Genomic DNA, 18,327 nt, shown 5'->3' with positions numbered 1-18,327 from the left:
GACAACGGCTAATTGATTAATAGTTGCTGGTTGATATCAGGTATCAATTGGCTCATGTTTGGTATCGATTGGCTCCTGTGTTGACAATCTGAAGGAAATAAGTTAAGGAATGAATCAATCACATAGACCAACTTCCCCTATGACCTTTAAAGGTAATCATAAGACTAAGGCATGTTGACGGGGCAATATGGGGGCAGATTTCACAGCTGCTGTCCATTCTGTGGCTAAATAGATGAATTCAGTCTCTAGGGCTCTTCATCCAGCACTAAATTATCTTAAAATAAAGTTTCTCTGTGAATTTTTTAAAAAATAAATACTTTTTATGTTGGATTAAACGTCAAGGAATGATTCTACATGCTTGCATGAAAATATGTGAGGACTTAGTCAGGGCTGATAAGTAGACCCATCGGCCTTGGTTTGCTTTGCAGACTTGGACATGCATGTCACATGAGTACATGTGCTTTTCATCAGACACATTTCCCTCATCTGCAATTTCATTCTTGTGAGCCAGCAGGGTAGTGAAATCCACAAGAGCCCTGCTCGCACAGGAGCCAGATGGAGCAAGAATGGTCTTGTGGGTTTCACTTTCTGCTGCTGCTGCCCCAGTCTTCTTGTGTGACTGTGGGCAAGTCACAGAGGGCCTGATTGATTTCAAAAGGTTGGATCAGGGCGTGAATCTCCTTATGCCTGTGTACCCTGTGTGTAATGTGGGGACAGCCACCCTGCCTTCCTCTCACCCATTATCTTTCTTGTCTATTTAAACTGTAAATTCTTGAGGTCAGGGACTGCCTCATATGTTTGTACAGCACCTAGCACAATAAGGCTTTGATCTAAGCACTCTGCATCCTTCCTGTGTGGTCAGATGTCACTTAGGGCACAAGCAAAGCCCTGCCAACCTGTCTGTCCTGGGCTGCTGTTTGCATGTCCTCTATGTTAAGTTCCTTAAGTTTTCCCTATCTGGGCACTGTTCAACAGAGATTCTTTTGGTCAGCCACTTTTGTGTGTCCCTCCAGCTGCCCAGTGGCACGCCTGTTATGGCACATGCTCTGGCTTCATTCTTAACATGCGTCCCAGACATTTCCACCTTTTTTTCTGAATAACTTTGGAGAGAATGGGGTTGTTGATGGCTTTTAGTGTTTGTTAGATTCTATCTAATACCGAGTATTTTTCTGAGGCATTTGCTTTCGAAGACATTTAGACGTCCGTCTGTCCCTTGGCTGGCTTTCCAGTTTTCACACCCACATGGGAAGACGGAAATAACATTGGAGTGGAACATTCATTGTTTGGTCTTTAAGTTGAAGATTTTCTAAATCTAAACCTTGTTTCAGCTGGTGAATGCAGCTGCCATCTTGCCAATTGGTGACATTCTCTCCTTCTGGATAGCTAGGCACTGCAGTTGTATAAATAATTATAATAAGGGACACAAGAGCCTGAAAATAAACCCAGCTTTCAACTGTGAGATGACTTGCAAATCCATGATGGAGACCCAGGTTCAAGGCTGCTCCCATTGCTGTCTTCCCCCTGCTGACCTGAGGTGGAGATGGGGTAGGTGGTGTAACACAGTTCCCTGTCGTCGTCTTCTTTCCCTTATCCCATCATCTGGGTTTGAATTGTTGTGCCAGCATCCGCGATCTTCATCTGTCGAAGGAGTCACACGGTCCCCTGTATTGTGATGGATGAGTGACATAAAGGAGGAGGGAACAGCATGGCGGGATAGCTGCCCTTGTGAAATGTTTACTGTTCTGCCCCTCCTTGGGAGTGTGGCAGAGCCTCCCATAGGAAACGAGGGCCAGGTTTCCAAAGGAACTCAGCTCAGCACCTGCAGCTGGGGCCAGATTGACAGAAGAGATTGGCTCCCATATAGGCACCTACCTACTTGTGCCCAATGGGCTGAGCTCTTTGGAAAATCTGGCCCTTATTTAGGTGCTGAAATGAGAGCTGAGCTGTGCTGGAAATCTGACGCCCAATGCCTCTTGGCTCAGCCAGTGGCACCCAAAGAGCACAGCAAAGGGTGCATTACATAACAGACGGACGATAGTGATCCAATTGATCAACAGCACCCTGTGATCCAAAGGAAAACTTCTCCAGTCCTCTGGATGCTGGAATGACATACTCCCATAATGCTTATAATTTAATCGAGCCCTAGGAAATGTGCTAGAACAGTGGTATATTTGCCTGTATTTTATCTGCACGGAGGGTGAAGCCCTGGGACCTTATTGAAAATCTGAGGGACAACAACCTTTCTCAGTATACACAGCATGACCTTCAATGGGAGGTAGGTGTGTAAACTGCTTACGCCCTTTTGAAAATCCTGCTAGGTGCCTCGCCACATCTTTAGGTGTCCAAACACCTTTGAACACCTGGCCCAAGGTACTTAGGCACATGTCTAACTTTAAGCATGTTAATAGGCCCAGTGAAATCAATGGGATGGCATGTTGCAATGAGGCATGTGCTTAGGTACCTTGCTGAATGAGTGCCTGGATGACCTGGGGGCTTGCAAAGGAATTCCCCAGAGTTAATTTGCTTTCTGCTGCTTTTCATTCTCTGTTTTAAGCCTGCACAATTGATATCTTGTTTTTATTCAGCTCAGGTATTTGCCTAACACCATCTTTTAAAATCAACCTTGATCTAGCTTCCTCTATAATCCGTCAATACCCACGGGATGGCTTTTGTAGTCTATTGCAGCCAATTGATTGTTCTTTCTAACTTCCAAATTTCCATGGGATAGTCACAATATCCCACTTTAATCCCCACTAATCCATTAAAAATGCCCATGGGATAGCCTCTGTAATCCACTGCGCCTCACGGATGGCATTCTCTAGTTTCCGGCTTTCCCTGGAACATTAACAAAATAATGATTGTTAGATTTATACCAGCATGGCACCTTGCCTTCAGAAGGATCCCACAGCAGAGCCTTGCAAACTAATATAGGGTTCACTTCACCCACAACTGCAATGCTACCCTCTCTGGGGTGAAACATATCAGCTGTTCAACAGTGCACAGCAACACTTGAGGACAGGAAATGAAAAATAGTGTATCCATTCAAATCTGCAGGGGAAATTTAGGTCAACAACTTGTTGGAATTTGGCCATCACAACAAGGTTAACACTTGTCCACTTGGAAAGAATGCAAGGGGATATTAATGAGTACGAGTGGTCAGTTTTATGTCTCAGCTCAAAGGTGGCACAGCCAGCCATGCAGCACCTCCTATCTCCATGCTGAGCAATTGGTTCAATGCATGTACACTCAGGTTTTCCAGAGAAATCTTCTTCTGTATGAGTACCCAGCTAGCCCAAGCCTCTCTTAGCTTGTGAGACCTGAGAGGACTGCAGCAAAAACATGGCACGATTATATACAGAAGATGCCGTTTTGTTATGTGATTCCTAATTACTCCCTCAAACCCCATGCAATACTCCACTGTATCTTGGAAACGGCGCACTCTAACTTTCCATTTCCCATGGGACATCTCTAATATTCCTCCTTATTAAATGAGTTGTGCAAATTGAGCAATCTGATTGGCTACTGGCCAAAAGCCATGCTGTTAAGAGAGTAGAACAGCACCAGTTGGAACTCATCATTAGCCTCATCACTCAGGGCTATACTGTGCTTAGTCTGACAGAGGTGTGACTAGATGGGAGTGGGTGCAAGGAGACATTCCGTCCCCCATCCCAATAAGGATCAGCAGGACTCAAACGCAGGTCAGCAGAGCCATCAGGCAGTAGATACTGCCACACTGCAGTAGCTATAACCCTGTGTTTTTGGAGCTGAAGGAACAGGCACCTGGCCCTGGCTCCCCAGGAAGAGGTGTGATTTTAGATAGTAATTGGATGGGCTTTTCTGCAACATGTGGATTCATTACCCTGCCCTTCCCCAAATCCGTGGGGTTTCTACCCCACTGTCAACACTGGAGTTCTGTTGTTTGGCACATGACCACAAAGACTGTGGCTCTGACTTGGATTCTGACCCTTTGCTTAGAACCCCGACCCAAGATCTGACCTCTGGTATTGACTTCGGCATGGAAATATGACCATGGCAAACTCTTCATGTGGGCCAGGATACTCTTTCAGCTCCAAAAAAGCATGTTTTTAGCACTTGAGCTAAAAGAGAATTTCCTTAGGTAGTTGCAATAGTAAGTCCCTTATCCTGTCTCTGCCCCCAGCCACTTGAAGGCAACACTACATTCACTCCTACACACACAAAGCCAGGACATCACAGCAAGACAAGAATGGGGCAATCTTCCTTTCCCGCCCACCCCATCTCCCTGCTCTGGGCCTTCTCATGCCCCACCTGGCAATGTGCAATCTAAACCTGCAGTCTAGCCCTCATGTGCTGATTCACAGGTATTTTTTGCCCCGTGCCCAGACCAGTGTAGTGTGGGGTAAGGCCTGGCCTGCTAGGAACAGGGGCAGACTCTGACAGGAATGCTGGAGGGAGTGCTTTGATATCAACCTCTCTAGATGTTTGATGTTTCTGGCTGTTGCGCTGGTACGACAAGCTAACTGTGTGCTTTGCGATAGGCTGGGGGGATGGTGGCGAGGTCGGCTGTGAGTCACACAAATGCAGAGGGAATAAAAACAGGTGAAAAGGGGTTGGGGATGTTTAATGTGTATTTAAAGTTTGATTGTGTTGACAAGGTTTAAGCAGGTGCTTAAGTGACCCAGCTGAACTCATTGCTTCTAAACGTCACCACAAATCAGAAAGACACAGGATGAAATCAGTTCCCAAAACACTTTGCTTCTGTTTTCCTGGCACATGGTCAGCTATCCTGCTCCACAACCAATAATAACCCCTTCTGATGCTCAGGCACCTCTGCCCCAAATGCTAAGCCATAAAACTATTTTGGGGGCATGTCAAGCATTTCTGAACTAACTCTATGTTGTCTGTCTGTTACTGCTGGTTTGTCTGTGGGGCAGGGACCTGTCTTTTAATAAATGTTTGTCCTGCACCTAGCATGAGGCAGCCCCGATCTGGATTGGGGCCGCTAGGCACCACCATGATACAGATAAATGGCATTAATTAACAATCCCCTTTATTACAGCCATCCCATATTATAAAAGCAAAAAGACACTCCAGGGTGCCCATTATTAGGCTGGTAGTATAGCATTCCTTTGTTATAAGGTGCGCTCAGCCCATGACCTTTTCAGCCAGGTTGTGTAATAGTGGTGAGTGTTATGGTCATTGGACCCTAATGGAGATCAGCACTAGTGACACTTCATTCATTCATAATATAGTGCGGAATGTGAGCCATGCTCTGTAATCTATGATTACCTGTGGGATATTGTCTCTAATATACTGATACCTGTCCGCACACAGTCAGAATGGCTCAGCGAAATTTTTCTATTTCCACACATAAAGAGCAAAGCATACACCATCCATCTAACATAACAGTTATGTACGATTATGGAAAACAATGACGAGAAAGAACCAAAGTAAAGCCTCCATGAGAGAGAGAGAGAGAGCGAGAGAGAGCGCAGTGTGTGCATCTCCTCTGCAACAGGCTGCAGAAACTCCAAGACCAAAATAGCAGCTGTCTCTGAACAGAGGCAGGGTCCTTATAAATGTAAAGGTGCAAGTGCAAAGAAAAAGGGCATCTCAGTATCATAGCTGCATGCAACACAAGGTGTTTGGGGCCAGAAGAGAAATGCAAAGAGTAGCACCAACTGGTATGACCTTTCACAAGGTGCAGCCTGCATTCCACTGGTACAGCTCTGCCAGCCATTTGGGAGTGGAACATGATCCTGATCTGGCCCCAGCCTGTTTCTGGAGCCCTGTGTCAGGCTCCTTGAATCCTGAGCACTTGGAACAAAGATTGTTATTCTGGATAGTTACCCTGAGGAACCTGGGGAGAAACTACTTGTGCCTATGTCCCTTCAGGGCTAGGCACAGTCTTCTCCCATATATAGGTCCAGTGGCCCCAGACAGGCTGAACACTCTGCCTGAGAAAAGGAGGGGATGGCAAAGAGAGGTAAACCTACCCATGAGAGTGGGAGCCCATCATGGTCAAAGCCAAACTGGTCTGATTAGAAAGCTAGCCTTTGATGCAGCTACTGAGGGACTCTGCCAGACTTGCGCATGGAGGATGTTCCATAGGCAGGATCCCTGAGCAGAAAATGTCTTGGTTCAGTTTAGAACTGTGCTGAAAAATCCTAAACACCAGGTAAAGAAGCACAAAATCACATTGTCTCCTTTCTTTTCTGTGCATGGCTCTAATGCTGTGCAAGACAGCCCAGAGGGCAAAATCCTTCATTCATCTGCAGGCCAGTTACAGCACTAGAAGGCCTGTGCTGCCCTATCAACATGTGCTACTTCCTGACTGAAGGGAGAAGCTTGAGGAGCCAGGGGGTGATCAGTCCCATGAGGTTCTTCGCTGTGCATCTCTCAGTGTGGGTTTTGTGAGGGAGACACACATCCTCTAGGAAATGTAGAAACCAACTAAACTCAGTATTGCCAACCGCACATGTTTGTAAAGCCTGAGCCAGGCCCCCCAAAATCACAAAATTGACTTTAAAAAATCATGAGATTTCAATAAATAATCCAACAAATGAGTTCTTTTTCATTTGCCTTCTCGTTCCTGAATCTTTCAGGGACACATGTTCAAGCTTTTCTCCACAACAGTAAGGTCTAGAAGCTTTTTTTTTAACGAAATATCAGATTCTCATATAATCATATAAGACTCCAGGAGCTGAGGCTTTAAAAAAACAAAATATTGTGAGAGTCACACTATAACTGTGAGTTTTGGCAATGCTACTAATTTGCTATCACATAAGTCACTGGACAGCTGTCATAGAGTAACAATATTCTGTCACTATAAAATCCCTTTTTTGCCGGTTTCATTTGTTCTGGTTTTGCCTTGAATTTTAGTTTTTCAGAGTCTTTTTCTCCCTTCCCCCCAATATAGTTGTCACAGGCAATAAGCTGCTTTTGCTGCAAAACAGCTGAGATTTCTCCACTGATGATGGGAAGTGGGGAATTTTTCCCCTGGGAGCAATTGTGGGGAAATTTGCAATTATCCTTCATCATGGAAAAGATGCTACTCACTGGTGAAAGTGGCATCACCTCAATTTCTACCACGTGGATGGAATCCTTTTTCACGTAGAAACATTTCCCCTTATTAAAGATGGCACAGGTCAGAGAGCATCATAACATCCACAAACGCCATGAATATTGGGTCTGCTTCCACCACCCAAACTCAAATAAAGTAGCCCAGGGACCTCCCTATTAGCCAAAAAGTGACACAGATAATGTTTTTTTAAAATCCTTTACCTTTGTATTAATCACACCTGAGATTATGAACATTGGCGGAGCTGTATTTATTGTCCACAATGGATGTCCTTTGTTTATTTTTGTTTATTTACACTTCACTCAAAGCTTGGGCATTGATGGTAGATAGAAGATGAAATGAGCCAATTTACAGTCACATCTAGTGGCCCTAGCAGAGACCGGTCCCCATTGTGCTTGGTGCAGCACAAATATATAGTGAGAAATAGTACCTGCCCTGACAAAATTGAAACCTAAATAGGTAAGTCCTGCAAAGGCCAGGACAGGAACCCCAGGAATAGAGAAAGTGAAATGACTTCACCATGGCCACACCAGGGATTGACCACAGCTCTCCTGAGTAACAGACCGCTGCCCTGCCGACTGGACCTCACCGTCCTTTGCTACGTCACTGACACACCAGCCTCTCCTGGCTTCTTCCATGCCCTAGTGTTGAGGGGAGTAATTTGTTGCCAGACTTTACCAATAGCCCATTACCCCCATACGAGCTCAGTTGTGCTGGATGGTGCACTGGGAGGGGGGCAAGGCAAGGCTGCATTCATTCCCCACCCCACCCCTGCCACTCCCTCATGAGGGGCTGGAGTGAGTGGGCGCTTAGCGCTGTGTGCTAGCCTTAAGGTGCAGGTAGCTCGTTCAGGGATGTGAGAAGGATTCTCATTCCCCTGCCTGGGTGTGTCATCCACTTCACAATAAACACCTGAGTAAGCCCATAGGGGCAAATTCTGATGTTGAATAATATCTTGGTGTACGAATAGCCAATGGCTTGTCATGTGGGTTAAAGTACTACTGAACCAAAGCAAGGGTATCAGGATCAGATCTTTAGCCACTTTGTAACCCCCTGCTTCTGGCAGCTCCCCTCCATCCCTTGCCCGCTCTGATATGACTCAGGCATACTCTCTGTGCATAGACTTCACACTTGCTTCCCAAACCCCCTAGGAGACAGACCCCATAAACCTTCATCTTGTATTTTCAAAGGAGGACGCAGGCTTCTTAAACTGTTGGGTCTGCAAGCTGGTGGCCTCAAGCAATTAGTGACATCTCCCACTTGGCATTCCAGTGACCAGGCCGGATGGTCTCTGCAGCCACTCACACCGGTGTGAGCCGGAGAGTTCTCTCTGACTGAGCAAATAGAAGCTGTGCTAAGCTCAGCTCAGTTGGAAGTGGTGCTTTGTGGATCTTAAATCCATCACTTGTCTTTCTTAGAGCAGGGATTTGGGAGTCAGGAATCCTGGATTCTATTCATGGCTTTGACACTGAGTCACTGCGTGACCTCAGGCTCTCAGATACCATGGTGATGAGCGTGGCATAAATGCCTAGACAGCTAGATTAGATTAGATAGACTTTGTGCGTTTGACAGCTCTTTGTGTAGCGTCATTGTCAGTTTCCCCTTATAGTCAGTCAATTTCCTTTGTTGTTTCTGTGGGTCTTTCATGTGGCAACATGAGAGAGAAACATATATATTTTTAGATGGCAAAAACTTGGTTGTAAAACCACAAAAATTGTCAGTGTGTATGTGGGGGCAGGAGGGGAAGGGGAAGGAAGACGGGGTTCTTGGTGGCAGTGGTAGGACCTTTGGAGGGAGAAGAAGCATAGACTCACAGATTCCATGGCCAGAAGGGACCATTGCGATCATCTAGTCTGACCTCCTGTATAACACAGGCCAGAGAGCTGCCCACAATAATTCCCAGAGCAGATCTTTTAGAAAAACATCCAAGCTTGATTTAAAAATTACCACTGATGGAGAATCCACCACGACCCTTGGTAAATTGTTCCAGTGGTTAATTACTCTCATCGTTAAAAATTTACACCTTATTTCCAATCTGAATTTGTCTAGCTTTATCTTCCAGCCTTTGGATTGTGTTAGACCTTTCTCTGCTAGATTTAAGCAGCATAATCCATTGGATGGCACATAAGACTAGGGACTCAGAAAACCTGGCCTTCTATTCCTGGCTTTGTCACACACCTGCTGTGTGACCTTGGGCTACTCTCTGGGCTCTCTCCCACCCTTTGTCTATTTATATGGTAAGCTCTAGGGGCAGGGACTATGTCTTGCTATGCAAATATATAACCACTTGGACAGTAAGGCCCTGATTTTAACTGGTGCTCTCATAATAAAAAATAGTATCAGGAAACTGATAAGAGAATGATTTTTTTCTTATAAAGCCTTTCCTTGTGCTCCTAATAGCACCTGTGTGATTAAGACTGAAAGGGTTTTAAAAATTCACATGGCTTGTCTCTGCTGAGGCCGGCTACACCTTTCACACTTCACTCAGCTTGAAAGGTGAGGCTGGCAGGTCAGCTCTGTGCTTGCCAACCACGGGCTGGCCAGTTAGTGCCCCCCTGTGGTGTTGGTTTTCTGAGTTGGGAAGACATCAGACTGAGAACCCACCCACTCATTTCAGACAAACGGCCATCAGTCTGCTGTCTGTATATTTTAAAGTCCAGCACTGCAGCGTGAATGGCTGCTCCCTGCTGCAGAATGTCCAACAAGCTCTCTGAGTCAGTGAGGAAAAAAATACTGCGCTGTCTCTTTAAGGAGATTTGCATAGGAGGTCCTAACTACAGTAGTTATTGATTCTGATGTTTTAAGTGTTATTCATATCCCATTAAAGGATAATGTCTAATTTACAGGCATAGGGTCTCAGTAACAGTACACCCAATCACAAGGAAGCCTTAATGACACTACTTTCCTATTTCTGGTAACACACAATTAATACATCTTTTCATTTCCAGTTTAGATGGGTCCCCCCCATTTGCTAATTATTTTTTTAGTCATTTTGTGATTATCTGTAAATATTTCAGCACTTGGAGCTGCTAATGACTTGAAGGAAAAGTCAACATGGTGTGTGGCAAAATTTCCTTCCCCTCCTCTTCTGGAATCGTGCAACAAATCACTCAGTAAAACACACACAAGAAGAGGGGATTGATTTCTTGGGGATGGTGCCCACTCAGAGGGGTTTGGATGGAGGTGGAGACTAGAACCCACTAAGACTTTGATCACCTAACAGACAGAGGGTCTCCTCTAGCTGGCCACAGTTAGAGTAGCAGGTTCTTTTTTCTCTCTGTGGGCCTAGCTGATAGCCAGCAACATCACATTTACTCACCTATAGAATCATCATAGAATCATAGAATATCAGGGTTGGAAGGGACCCCTGAAGGTCATCTAGTCCAACCCCCTGCTCGAAGCAGGACCAATTCCCAGTTAAATCATCCCAGCCAGGGCTTTGTCAAGCCTGACCTTAAAAACCTCTAAGGAAGGAGATTCTACCACCTCCCTAGGTAACGCATTCCAGTGTTTCACCACCCTCCTAGTGAAAAAGTTTTTCCTAATATCCAATCTAAACCTCCCCCACTGCAACTTGAGACCATTACTCCTCGTTCTGTCATCTGCTACCATTGAGAACAGTCTAGAGCCATCCTCTTTGGAACCCCCTTTCAGGTAGTTGAAAGCAGCTATCAAATCCCCCCTCATTCTTCTTTTCTGCAGGCTAAACAATCCCAGCTCCCTCAGCCTCTCCTCATAAGTCATGTGTTCTAGACCCCTAATCATTTTTGTTGCCCTTCGCTGGACTCTCTCCAATTTATCCACATCCTTCTTGTAGTGTGGGGCCCAAAACTGGACACAGTACTCCAGATGAGGCCTCACCAATGTCGAATAGAAGGGAATGATCACGTCCCTCGATCTGCTCGCTATGCCCCTACTTATACATCCCAAAATGCCATTGGCCTTCTTGGCAACAACACTGCTGACTCATATCCAGCTTCTCGTCCACTGTCACCCCTAGGTCCTTTTCCTCAGAACTGCTGCCTAGCCATTCGGTCCCTAGTCTGTAGCGGTGCATTGGATTCTTCCATCCTAAGTGCAGGACCCTGCACTTATCCTTATTGAACCTCATCAGATTATAGGCACAAATCCAGTGTTAGAAGCATTGTCCTTACAGAGAGCACTAAGGAATTGGGTTAAAGCACTGCAGTTTGAAATCCTGCCATATGGGGTTAGCAGTGTAGAATATAGTAGGACTTTTATTTTGTATATGGTAACAAGGGATTATGTGCCAGGGGAAGGGACATTTCTGCAACCCTGGGAAAGTTAGGCTCTTTGTCACACCCCCATTCCATACTTTCCAGTCAGGCTTTGGCTCTTTATCCACAGGTGAGGGTGGCTTGGCCACTGAAGCCTCCTGGGGAAGGGGATATCCCAATTAACCACTTAGTCAGCAAAAACACACCAGAAGGTGTCCACACAGCTCATTGGCCATGGGGGCAGAGCAAGACGGTACCTTGTTGTCAAGCAAATTAAGTTTGACGATGAACTGAAGGGCAGTTCTGCCCGGAGATGTGACTGTGAAAAACGGCATCAGCTTCCTCCACAGATCTGCTCCCTGTGTGTCCAGAGGCCTGTCTGCTATCTGCACTAACATACGGTTTAAAAATGGTTAGCATTGCGGAGCCGACTCCGTGAAGAGGGAATGAGCTAGAGTCTAGTCCCTCTGGTGCGGCAGCGGCCGGCTTGTTTGCTACATTCCAGTTACATGGCCAATCAGTTACACCTATGCAAGTCCGTGGCTGGGTGTGGGATCCTACAGGTATCACTGGGGGCAGCACTGGAAGGCAGTGGGGCTACACAGGTGTCAGTGAGGGCATCATTTGGTCTGTAGAAGTGAATTAGTAGTGATGAAGGAAAGAATCCAGCTTCTCTCTCAGTTCCCAGGGTGAGTTGGCAGGGGGGAGGCAGTTAGAAAAATCCACCTTTTCTCTAGTAAATTGGGTATTGTTGATGTGGAAAGCCTTTCAACCCAGTGGAGCGTGTATGTTCACTTTCCATTGGTAACTTCATTGCCCAGTAAGCTGCACTGCGGCATAGGGGTAGTGCGACTGGAGCTCTGTACTGTTCTAACCCGGGCCCTTTGTGTTTCAGGTAACCCTGTTACAGTGGGAATGAGCATCCATATCTCCAGCATTGACCAGATTTCAGAAGTCAACATGGTAAGTCCAAAAAGAAGCAAAAAGCCCACAAACTTTACCTATCTTTTGGTGAGAGAGAAATCGAAAGCCGTGACTACTCAGAGTCATTAGAGCGACAGGAGTAATTTTTTTTTTTTTGCAAGACTTTGGGGGCTAACATAGGAAGGGTGGCTAAATTCCAGTGTGTGTAATTAAGTTTGGCTTCCCTGCATTCCTTCTGCAGTTATTCTTCATTTCTCCTCCCAAAATGGTGTTGCATTATTGGTGGTGCAGAATGTCTTTCATGTTCCACTCCAGAGGTAGTTGCATTTCTGTGGCAGGTGTGGGATATGCAGAGTAAAGTGATTAAGGTTCTTCCTGGATAAAATGTAAAGTGTTCATGTGCCATTGCTGTATATGTAGCAGGACCAAAACAAAGAATGGGGGGTGGAGTGGGAGGGGGGCAGGCAAGGGTAAGGATATCTAACATCCCTTCCTACTCTCCAAAGGAACGTGTTCCTCTCTCAGTATGACACATGTAATGGTTTGGTTCTGTGTGCCTCACTCCTCGTTCCCCATGATTCATGATTCCAGCAGACCTGCGCCACTGAGAATGTACATGACATTTGCTGTCCAGCTTCAGCCAGATTGCAAGATGATGCTGAAATAAACCCTATATTCCAGCATGTGAGGGATCTCTGGCATGTATGTACACCCCATTCTTGATAGTGGATTTTGCCTCTGTAGTGTCTCAGATCATTGGGTGAATGCAGGTAAAGCTGCTAGGTTTCTGCTAAAGATCTACTACCTATATGAGCACCTCTATTCTGGCTGGATATCTGTGCAGCACTGAGCCCTGATTACGCTACAGAGTTAGATCGATATAAAGCAGAGTTAGGTCAACATAAGCTGCAAACTTCTACACTAAAATGTAGCTCCCACCGATGTAACTTGCCCACTACACCGACCAAGAGGCATAGTGCATGGGTTGATGTAGTTAGGTCAGTGCAGTGTCAGTATAGACACTGCGTTTTGACATCAGCTGTTGCTGCCTTTCAGAAGCCGTGCCACAGTGTCCCCACGTTGGCAGATAAATTGATGCAGGCGCTCCTGGTGAAGCCAGGCACCGCTGACACAAGGAGCGTAGTGTGGACGTGCAAAACCGATTCCATTATTTTGATGACTGTGCATTGGCATAACTTAGGTTGACTTAATTTTATAGTGTAGACTTGCTAAAACGCTGTGAGTTCTTTGCTACTGTCTTTTAGGGCTCTTAGATGAGCATCTCTAAGAGAATGGCTGCTGGTTTAACTGTATCAAATGCTCCATCAAGAGCATGGCGGGGGACCTTTCCTGGGCATCATAGACATTTCTGCTAGCCTTTAGTGGTTAGACCTCCAAAGAGCAGATGTGTTTGTTTGCTGCTCTTTTCCAGCATCACAGGGCCAGCGGTGGCATTACAAGTCAGCATGTGTCCAGTGACTGCTGCTTCGAACACTTGCCTTACAGTAAAAAAAAAAAAAAAAAAAAAAAGGAGTACTTGTGGCACCTTAGAGACTAACAAATGCCACAAGTCCTCCTTTTCTTTTTGCAGATACAAACTAACACGGCTGCTACTCTGAAACTTGCCTTATGGTGTTTCAGAGACTGTCTGGAAACAAGAATATGCTGCCAGAGATGGAGATGCCTGTGCTGAGATGGGCTGGGTGGGTTTAACGTCAGACTAATGGGTTGGTGCGTCTCTCCCTGGTCAGGAAAGAGATTCCTGACCCCAGATGAGCTGATCCGGGGGGGGTCAATGGACTGAGTGTGGGAGGCGTGTATCTCCCCCATGTTTTCTTCCCCACATGCTGGAAGTTGGGCCTGGTGACTGTTTAGCAATGGGATCGCTGAGCATCCAGCCCTGTGGGCATTCAACAAAGGACAACTAATTGCTGAGTTATGAGGAAAAAGGCCCCTCTATCTGCCCTGAGATCACCCCCAGGAAGCTTTTCTTCTGGACCTGCTGCTTTTGAAAGGCTGTGTTTGGTGGAAGGGTGAAGGAGACATTCACTGGAGGTTGTTCTTTTGTTCTCTCGGTTCTGAACTATGTAGAAGAACCCCAGCCTTACCTAGAGCTCCCTGGCCAGTGAAGAGAATTAAAACCTTTGTGTCCCAATGCTCCTGCCCTGTTTCTCTGTGTCAGACACCCCTGTCTGATTTCAGTGCCCACCAGTGCTCCTGCTCTTGGTTTGTGTGTGGGAAGTGGGATGTTTAGGAGTAGAGGGGGGACACTGCTGTTTCAAATCTTCTCTACGCTTGGAACAGCTTGAGCCAAATTCAGCTCTGTTGAGTTGAGTGGGAATTGCACTCATCTGCATCAGGGCTGAATTTAGCTCATGGTGTGTCCATGTTCTCAGATGAAACCATTTGCATTGCAAGTTCTTGCACAGTAAAGCCTTGGAGTGCTGCATTGAGGCCTGGGTTTGCCATGGATCTGTCCAGGACAGGTTAGATTTCCCTGCAGTTCAACCCTCAGCCTTCCAAGTGGCACATACACTTTTCATTGCACTTCTAACAGCTTGTCTTGTGGGACAAACTCACATTCCAGTATAGGTTTCTGACCCCCAATACTGTACACCTCACAGTCTTTAATGTATGTCTCCTCACAACTCTCTTGTGAGATAGGATGGTGCTATCACCCCCTGTTAGGTGGGGAATGGAGGCACTGAAAGTTAGGTGCCAAAGTGCCTTTGAGAATCTGAGCCTGCATGATTTGCCCTACATCCATGGCAGGAAATTGAATCTAGGCCTTCTGCATCTGGATCACTGGACCATTCTTCCTCCCACTGTGCTAACACCACCCCTCAACCTGATGCAGTCATCCTGCCAAATGCAGTCAGCTCAGCCCGCTCCTGGAGAGCAGGCCTTCCACCTCTGTGCCATGTCTGTAGCGTCTCCACTGGCAGACTGGCGCTGATCGCATCTGTGCTGAGTTTACATGAGAGGGCTCTCCACCTATCTACGCTGGCTATGGCCGGTCCATACCAGGATAGATGGGGGCTCTCTGCTTCCCACCTTGGGTACAATGAGCCCTTCTTAGGAGAACTGTCCTACCTGCCTTGTTGGGTCTGTCGTGTCCTCACTGGAGGGGCATTTCTCTCTCCCATGCAGGGTATGACAGGATTTGGCTCCTGCCTATTCCGCATACCTCATGTGCTGTCTCCTAGGAGTGTGTCCTGCCTGCCTGTACATGATATTCTGCAGGACTAGTCTCCTACCTGTGCCTGATGAACCACTCAGACTCTCGCTCTGAGAGTGTGGCTTTCTCCTGTGATTTCTCCACATGTGTGTATGGAGGAGGGGAACCTTTGCTGAGAAGTGTTGTCTCTGCCCATGCTGGGGATGCCTGGTTCTGCTGGGGAAGCTCATTGGCAGAGATTTCTTCCCCCCTGTGCTGGCTCTACGAGACTCACTGGACTGACGTTCTTCCAAGCTGTGACTATTATGTCACGTTCTTAATGTGGGAGCTTTCTCCCTGGCTATGCTGGGGGCTCAGGTTCTTACTGGGTTTAGTGTGGTACCCTTGATGGACACACTAAGTATACCCAGTAAGGAGATGGTCTGGTCCAGTGGGCAGGGCACCAGAAGTCCTGGGTGTTACGCCTGTCTCTGCCACTCACCGGCAGGGAAACCTCAGTCAAGTCACTTTCCTGAGCTGCTGTTTTCCCCTCCCACACTTCGGCTTGTCAATTCGGACTATAAGTGGGGTGAGCAGCACCTCTTAGATACATATCTGTAAAGGGTCTGGCATGATGGGATCCTAATTGACATGAGGACCTTGAAGTGCCACTGTAACTTAAAGAATGAGAAGAGGAGAGGCAGCTCTGAAAGGGGTTGAAGACTGGAGCCATCTTAACAAGAAGACATTAAGGGAGCCAGGGGTAGTTTTATTCCCTGTGTGATGTGAGTTTCTGCACTGAGCAGGTTTTGACTTCTTGTTCTCCGCGCTGGGTAGCAAATCCCCCTGGGGAAAGATCAGTGTCTCGCCCTGGGTCCGGGCACAAGGATATCTGCAAGAAAAACAAGGCATTTCTCAGGACATTGAGATCAGGAAATAACCGTTCAAGGAATAAATTAAAAGTGCACAAGCGGGACTCGGTTGCCATGGAAACCAGATAGCTTCTATTGTTACACAACGAGCGCTGTTCATTACTGCCCCTTGTAGGATAATTAATTAATCCCCAAATATCCCCTTCTGGCACAATGGGTGCTGCTGCTGTGATCAGAGTGCCCCCTCACCTGCCAGGTCCCTTTGCTGTGTTTACCCTCTCTTGGGGCTGCAGGTTGCAGCAGACCGGGCACAGAGAGAATGGTGGTAAATACTGGAGGTTACTGGATGCTGTGCTGTATTACACAAGAAGTTAGTTTTCATTGAGATTCCAGCCAGATACAATGCTGCAAGGTAATGCAGCTCTGTCCTACAGCGATACAGTAGTTTTCTGAGTGTTGTAATACAGAGGAGATGATGCAGTAATATCTCAGAATGGGGGTGGAGGGCGGGGGGTGGAGTTTCCTATGTGCTCTAATGTAGCAGAGGCAATGCAGTTGTGTCTCAGGATTGGAGGCTTCCCGGTGCCGATTTGGTAGAGCAGATTCAGTTGTGTGTTAGTTAGTGCTGGAGGTTCCCAGATGCTGTGCTATCTAATGTTGCAGAGGCAATGCAGTTGTGTCTCAGGGTTGGAGGCTCCCAGGTGTCGATTTGCTAGAGCAGATGAAGTTGTGTGTTGGTGCTGGAGGTTCCCAGATGCTGTGCTATATTATAGCAGAAGTGATGGAGTCATGCCTTAGTGCAAGAGATGCTTGGCTGTACTGCTGGAATTGTAATATCTTCTCAGTGACATTATAATTAAAGTGCACTTCTCTGAAAAATGGCTGTGGAAAAAATAACCCCTTCCTGCTCACCAGAGCTGCTCCCTGCATGTATTCAGACTCCTATCCTCTGACTTTACTCACCAAAGTAATGTTTTATTCTTACATACTCCCCCTAGCCTTGTAGAGCCAACTCTGCTAAGACTGAGCAGGAGCTTATTCTGCCTTCTTCTTTGTTTAACAGGATTGTTTGCTAAGTTCCAACCATTTACACTGATGTGAACACCGGTCCTGGATTCCATGTGCTGAACCAGGCAGGTATTGATTAAGGTTCTGCCAGCCAAATGCAGCCTTCATTACAGGTGACAATGCAAAGGAAAGAGTCTAGTTTGACCCCTCTCAGATCTCCAGATGGATTTGCAAGGCTGAAAAATAAAATCGTATAAAATTACCACACTTGATCTAGAAATCATTGAAAACAGAGCTGGGCAAATAATGGAAACCCAGTGCCTGTGAATATTGGTAAAGGAAATTTGCTGTATAAATTCTCTGCCAAATGTTATCCAACCAGCTGTGACTAGGAGACGATGAACGTGGAGCTCCATAATGCCATTTCTGTGGAGTCATTTTGTAGAGTATGGCAGAAGTGTAATATGGCATTAGGAAACCTAGAAATTGCCAGACTGGATCAGCCCATGAGTCCATTTACTTTGCTATCATCTGACAGTGGCCAGTACCAGTTGCTTCAGAGGGAGTTGGAAAAACTCTGAGTCAACAGTTATGGAATAATCTATCTATGGTAGAATTTCTCTCCTAACTCCCATCAGTTAGAGGCTGGCGCTAACTCTTTCTCTGAAGGTTACTTTTGGAGATGAAATTCCTCCGACGTGTTCTCATGCTGCAGTTCAGATAATCAGGAAGTTAATAAAAATCCCTTTAGCCATTCATATGTTATCTGAGCATGGGAGTCGGTAAGGATGGGAACCCCAAACCAGCTATCTGTGCTTGAAAAAAGAAAATACTGTTACCCTCTGTGACTTTTCTACTGGATCTCCTGCTCTGAACTATACAAAAATGTGAAGCTTAATAATATAACAAACCCAAAAAGCAATATATAAGCACCATGGACAGTACCGTTTACGTATTCAGCTGCTCTCCCTGTATTGCAACTTCTTGTGGCTCCCATAATTTATTCATCCCAGGATGCACTCCTACATCTGCAAAATCATTGTTTGAGTTTTTGTAATATCATTAGCT

At 46.2% G+C, this 18,327-nt stretch overlaps 1 protein-coding gene across 1 annotated transcript in view; it reads left to right on the top strand.

Annotated features, from left to right (window-relative positions):
* LOC311526625 (gamma-aminobutyric acid receptor subunit beta-4-like) overlaps nt 1–18,327 on the top strand; it is an 87,546-nt gene that overhangs the window by 19,080 nt on the left and 50,139 nt on the right. The window contains exon 3 of the mRNA XM_084639837.1: nt 12,194–12,261. Coding sequence (XP_084495963.1) covers nt 12,194–12,261 — 68 coding nt within the window. The remainder of the gene's footprint in view (nt 1–12,193; nt 12,262–18,327) is intronic.

The sequence above is a fragment of the Lepidochelys olivacea genome (assembly GCF_965140295.1).
Source record: "Lepidochelys olivacea isolate rLepOli2 genome assembly, chromosome: 9".
NCBI lineage: Eukaryota > Metazoa > Chordata > Testudines > Cheloniidae > Lepidochelys > Lepidochelys olivacea.
Note: the sequence above shows the minus strand (reverse complement) of the source record. Positions and strands in the feature narration are given on the sequence as shown.